We start from the raw sequence: 6,000 nt of genomic DNA on the forward strand, positions 1-6,000 counted from the left end.
ACCAGGGCCAGGACCAGGGCCAGGACGAGGGACAGGACGAGGGACAGGACGAGGGACAGGACGAGGGACAGGACGAGGGACAGGGAGAGAGAGAGAAGTAATGAGAGGAACTTACGGTCAGCAGGGCTGAGTCCTCGGGCCGCAGAGATCATGGAGAGCGTGGGGCTGCCATGAACCGAGCGCAGGTAGTGCTCCATGTGAGGGTTGACGTACGGGTGAGGCGGACTGAAGGGAGAGTCCCCGGCTGCAGGCGAGAGGCGGATCAGGGAGATGTCAGAGATGACGGGGCTGCCGGTCAGACCTGCAGGGCTGAGGGAGATCACAAGAAAAGACAGATTAGTCAGCATGTCAAAAGAGTTAGAAGCTCTGAAGGACTTCTAAAACAGTAGATATATAACACAAACAGGAATACATGGACTCTAGGGGACTGTAAGGGACTGTAGGGGAGTCTTTGTGCAGGACGATGATGTGTGTGGAAGTGAGGAATAGACTCCTCTCTCGAACTGAACACGTCCCCGCTCTGACCAGACCACCTGAAGCATCTTCACACTCCACAGACTCCCCCAGCGATCATCATCAGTAATCCCCCTGAAAACCTGATCCTGAGCCGGCACCTCAGAGAGACACAGACGTCTTCAGGAGTGAGATCACGTCTAACTCTGAATCCATCTTCAGATCTGAGAGTCTGAGGTGAGATCGGGGTCACAGAGGCGAGCAGAGGGGGAGGGAGGAAGTGTCGTATGTCCAGGTGACGTTATCACCCACAGGGACCCTGTTGGTGTCACTTATCAGAGACGGAGGATCTGAGAATCTGAGCCTGACACCTCCAGACATCTCTCAGAGTCAAAGTATTCAAACATGACCACAGTCAGATTTCTGGCGAGTACTTCAAAGATGGAAGTTTAACCACCTGATCTCTGTCAGACTTTCCTTTGTGCTCCTCCGTTCTCTCTCTCCACACAGACGCTTTATTAAAAATACACTCTCTCCTCCGTCCAACATCCAACAAAGGATCATTACCCCTCAGATTGTTGTGTTGCATCACAGCTGAAACTCTGTTTTTCTAACTCCTCATCTAAAAACATAATCATCCCCACGGTCAGGGTGAATAATTCAAGCTCTCATCATGTAACAGCCAGCAGGTGAGCTGTGTCCGTCTCTGAACCAGGGTTTGTTTACTGCTAACAAGCTCCTCCAACTCTCTGAGTCTGATGAAGAGTATTCCATCATAACGAAGGAGAGGGCGCTCAGAGTTATCATGTCATATTCTCATATTCACAGGGTCAGGCCGTGGGGAGGGAGGAGGGTTCTGGGCGTCTGGGCAAACACAATGCTCGGGCTTTGAAGCGCAACCTTCTGTGGCGCCGGGCAGCGGGCTGAGAGCGGGAGGGGGTCGGCTATTTCCGATTCTCCAGGACGGTGTTTGACCGTGCGTTCACAAGAACATCTTCACATCGCTCTGACTGCACTAAGGTTTCCTTCTCACCTCTGTAATGTGCATTATTCTGGAGAGGATGCTGCAAAGTACAAACCTCCTGTAAGTCCATCTGCGCCGCTCCACCCTGCAGCAGGGCGACAGTCTCTGGGACAGATGTTCCTCCCACAGACTCTCTCTCTCTGAGGGTCTGAGTCTTACAGATCCCTTCACAGATATGAGAAAGAGGTGCACAGGCGTTCGTTGCTGCCTGAGCGTCCCCCGCTCTCTTTCCTAACATGCAAACGTCCTCTCACCTCCGCCTCAGAGAAACACACCTGCAGCAGCTGCCGTGTCTCAGACACGTAGTTAGTGGTGAGATTTAAAGGAAGTGAATCATGCGTGTCACCTCTCACACCTCGGGGCAGACATGACTTTAGTCTCTGTGTTCCTGCTGGTTTACATTGGTTTCTCAGGGCTCGCTCTGCAGCAGCTGCTGACATGATATTAAAGCCTTAACGAGGTGCAGGACTTCACAGGTCTGTTCAGACACATACTCAGCTTAGTCACACAAACATGCATTACAGTGGAACGTTGCTGTTTCAGTCATGGAGCTTTTTTTTTTTTTTCCATGACTTGATTTGAAAATTGTTTAATAAATGATTCCTGCTTCACAACGACAGCTCTGCCCCCCCTCTGAGGGTTTGAACTGCTCATTGTGTCTGAGTTAAACTTTAAACATGAACACTGTAACACGGAGGGAAGCTTCAAACCTCACGCTGAAGAGACTGAAGCAAATATCCTCCATTAAAACAAAGACTGAGACTCTGAGAGAGCAGCAACGTGGACCTGAGGGAGTCCTCCTCTTTTTCACCTGCTGTACAAATGTTTCTGTTCTATTGTCTCTGTGTGTGTGTGTGTGTGTGTGTGTGTGTGTGTGTGTGTGTGTGCCGTGACACCAGAGATGAATTACAGTGTGACAGTTAGTCTCGTCTCCAGTGTCGGGCTCGGGGAGCGCTCTGATTTAGATAAATCACAGCATCCAGCGTGCGGCAGAATAAACTCCCGCTGTAGGTTTATGAGTCGGCTGTGTGAAGCAGACACCTCCAACTTAACAGGCAAACCCTCCTCCCCACCCCACCCCCCACTTCACCCCCCCCTCAAACCCAATACCCCGAATACCCTGAACGTCTCCCTCTTCATGCGCAGGAAGAAATGACCTAGATACAAACAAACAGATCACGATGCTGTGAGTTACGGCCTCCTTACAAACTCGTCCTGAGTTTGATCCGTCCTGAGAGCGGTCACTTCACCTTCTTTAACATGTGACACCTGAACATGGTCGCCTGTTCACATCCAGCTGGCTGTTTGGACCTATGAGTGGAGGATTACGAGGCTGAGCAGCCGAGAGTCCGAGCTCTCCTTGTTAGTCTTTAACGTCTAAAAGCTGCTCCCTTGGACTCTCAGATTATCTGGACTCAGCCTGGTCCTGTCCTCAGACGCACCATCACAAGGAGGAAGTGTCCCCCTCTTCCTCCTTGGTCTGACGGCCCGGCCAGGAAAGGAAAAAGCTCCTCAGTATATCCGCAGGAAGAGAAAGGAGGCTTCTCTGCTTTTATGACAGGCTTGACAAAATAACCCGGCCTCTCATTACGCTATATGCAAACAATGATAAAGAGCTCAGCGCAGAGATGTCATGTTAGACAATCAGGGAGGGGACCTCTGACACGCTGCCACCAGTGGATAACAGAGTGCCGCACCAGACGACAAATGACACCGCACTTAATTTGCTGCGCAATGTTCCTGTAATTAGGTGAATTTGGCACAGGCAGGGGGGAGCGACAGCTAGATCAAGGTCTTGATGAATTAGGGGTCCACTGTCAAGATCAAATCACATTAATCAAGGTGGCCGAGTCCGTGGACAGCCGCCCCCCCCTTCCCCCACGCTCCACTCTCCCCGCCGGTGTGATGAATAGCCCTGCTCCCGCCAGGCGCGAAGTATGCATCACCATCAAATCTGTGAATTTAAATGGAAGAGAACTATTTGGAGAATTCTATTGACTTTTTTGTCCCGCTGCCAGTTTTCCCTCCTGTGATAAAGTAACTTTGAGCTCCCGCAGGAAGCTCGCTGCTCTGATTCAAAGTGTGCCACAGAGCGCTCAGGCTCTCCTGGTGATTCACAAGCTGAAGATGAACTTCATCTCTCTGCTGCAGAACTCTGAACTCACCAGCATCCATTCATAAAACCTCCACAGAGAAGTTTAAACCTCTGTGTCTGAGGTTAAGACTTCTTACTTTAACTGCATCCTCGTTCTTTCATCATCTCTCAGATTTAAAGATTTCACCCAGCAGGAGGAGAGTGATTCCTGCTCCTCCATACGAGTAACAAATGTATAAATCCTGCACTCTGCTGTGTGTTTCCCTCCGAGCTGAATTCCCCCTCAGGAAAATAAATGGGAAAGCATCTGTTACCGAGCCCCACAGCAGACCAGCCCTGCAGCTCACCTCCAGCACTGCTGCTGCAGCACACACAGCCTGTTCTGTGACCTCTACTCTCTGAGAGTTTAATTATGGCGTTAGCTCGGGGCCAACACGGCCTGCACCACACAGATTAGCCGCACAACAACCATTAATGAATATAAAGAGGTTTGGACGCAGGTTGGACGCATTATGTCATCGGTGATGGATCCGGTCCTGCAGATCGCTGCTAATGGAGCGCACTGACAGAGATTTATGATTCACCTTTTTATGTTTAAATCAACAGGAAGTTAAATATCATCTCTACTTTATATCTGAACAACTCGCTGCAAACTTCACCTGCAACAAATCAAGTCCAGTTCACATCAAACCCTGAATCCATGAGCGCCTCACATTCTGAAACATCTCCTCTCCACACAGAGATTTTCCTCTCTCTGCTCTGAGATTTCTGGAGCGCAGAATCTTCAGACTGCGAGTCGACTTCTGAAACCATCAGAGTGTTTGATCCCCAGACAGCTGGAGCCAAAAGAGCAGAGCCTGCCCACATAATCAAACTGTACTGGAAACAAGGGCTGCAGAGGGGAAATTTAGAAGCAGCATTGATTATTCACTTTGGAAGTCAGCATGTTGTCATCTGCTTTTGATATTGAACTTGGCGAACGCTCAGCTCTCATCAGCGCCTGCTAACATGCTCTCTAAAGCCAACCCTCCAGAGTTACAGAGGAAAACAAGCTGCTGCTGTACGCGAGTAACCACATGTGAAGTGAAGATTTACATCAGAGAGATCTGACGACTCTAACCTGCACACTTCAGAGTGTTTCCTCTGACTGCACGCTCAAATCAATGTGGACTAAAGCAGGCCACTTACCCGTGCATGGCGTGCAGCGCGTGGGGCTCGTAGTGGTACCGTCCTTCGTGATGGCGCATGTCAATCGGGATCGGCGTGTGGAAGGTGGGGAAGATGTGGTGGGGGGCTGTGAGAGCAAAGAGGGAGAGAGAGAGAGAGGAGGAAGAGAGAGAGAGAGAGAGAGAGTTCAAAAAAAGAGGACTTTCAAAGGCTACAATAAAGCAACATGAATTTCAGAGCAAGCTGAGCGCTTTCCTGTAAAATATTGGCACTATCACACGAGAGAAGTGGAATAAATAAATAATCAAAGTCGTCCGAAGAAGTCCTACATCTTGAACATAAAAGATATCCAACCGGGCTTTTCACAAAGACCTGCAGCTAGACGCTCTTTGAACTAGATGGGATGATGGACTGTGTGGAGGAGAGCTGCAGTCCGACTCAAACGTGGCCTGACAGCTCTGGGAGAAGCTTTCTTCTGCTTCGTCCGACCAGCATGAGATGCTGCAAACAGAACAGATAAACCTCTTAACGGACCAGCACTGCTGCAGCGTGCGTCTCCTGTAAACATGCTCTCGTCTGTTTGTGACTTCTTCTGTTGTTTCTCAGTTCAGTGACGGTCTGTGTTTGTTTCTGTCTGCAGAGCTGAAGAGAAGAGACGCATCCTTCTTCACCTTCAGACGTCTGAGCGGCCAGGTGAGAAACCAGTGTCCTACATTTCCCATGATGCTTGTGCAGGATCAGTTCTTGTCTTTCAAATAACTTCCTGTTTGTGTGTTAAATCTAAAACCCCTCATTCCTTTCAACAGACCTGTCCTCACTTTGCATTAAAGGTGCTTCTAATTTACCCGTCCACGTTTAACATCCGTCTGTTTCATCGTGCATCCTTTTAACGGCCCCTTTGATTTCTCATTAAAGTCCTGTTCTCCTCTCCTCCTCTGTGTTCCTCTCAGATCTGAGAACTTTATCCACAACATGAGAACTAATTAGCTGTTTGTGATAACACAAACCTGCAGCAGAAGATGTCCTGTCTTTATTTTACCAGCACATAAACGAAGCCTTTAAACACTTTATGGAGTTATGTTTCCAGTTAACATTTTTCTCAGGTCTTTATTTTGGAACTGTTCCACGAGGGCATTACCTAACTCTCTCCCTTTCTCTCTCTCTATGTTCCTCATCATCTTCTTCCCTCGCTCGCCCCTGGTACAGTTTTCACATCCTGTTAATTGCAACCTGGTGTGTCTCGTCTCTGAGCTGCCGGACC

General features: G+C 49.2%; 2 protein-coding genes across 2 annotated transcripts in view; one reads left to right on the forward strand and one right to left on the reverse strand.

The window, feature by feature from the left end:
• The window catches only part of LOC117808222 (CLIP-associating protein 1-A-like), a 148,010-nt gene that overhangs the window by 60,390 nt on the left and 81,620 nt on the right, over positions 1 to 6,000 (forward strand). Inside the window, exons 48-49 of the mRNA XM_034677828.1 lie at positions 5,380 to 5,432; positions 5,946 to 6,000. The exon at positions 5,946 to 6,000 is cut by the window's right edge and continues 55 nt beyond it. The gene's annotated coding sequence lies outside the window, so the exon portion shown is untranslated. The remainder of the gene's footprint in view (positions 1 to 5,379; positions 5,433 to 5,945) is intronic.
• Positions 1 to 6,000, reverse strand: part of LOC117808232 (zinc finger protein GLI2-like) — a 46,760-nt gene that overhangs the window by 16,080 nt on the left and 24,680 nt on the right. Inside the window, exons 3-4 of the mRNA XM_034677845.1 lie at positions 4,761 to 4,866; positions 116 to 309 (exon numbers count right to left, since the gene is read on the reverse strand). Of these exons, the coding sequence (XP_034533736.1) occupies positions 116 to 309; positions 4,761 to 4,866 (300 nt within the window). The remainder of the gene's footprint in view (positions 1 to 115; positions 310 to 4,760; positions 4,867 to 6,000) is intronic.

Source organism: Notolabrus celidotus, chromosome 24 (genome assembly GCF_009762535.1).
Source record: "Notolabrus celidotus isolate fNotCel1 chromosome 24, fNotCel1.pri, whole genome shotgun sequence".
In the NCBI taxonomy this organism is placed as follows: Eukaryota; Metazoa; Chordata; class Actinopteri; order Labriformes; family Labridae; genus Notolabrus; species Notolabrus celidotus.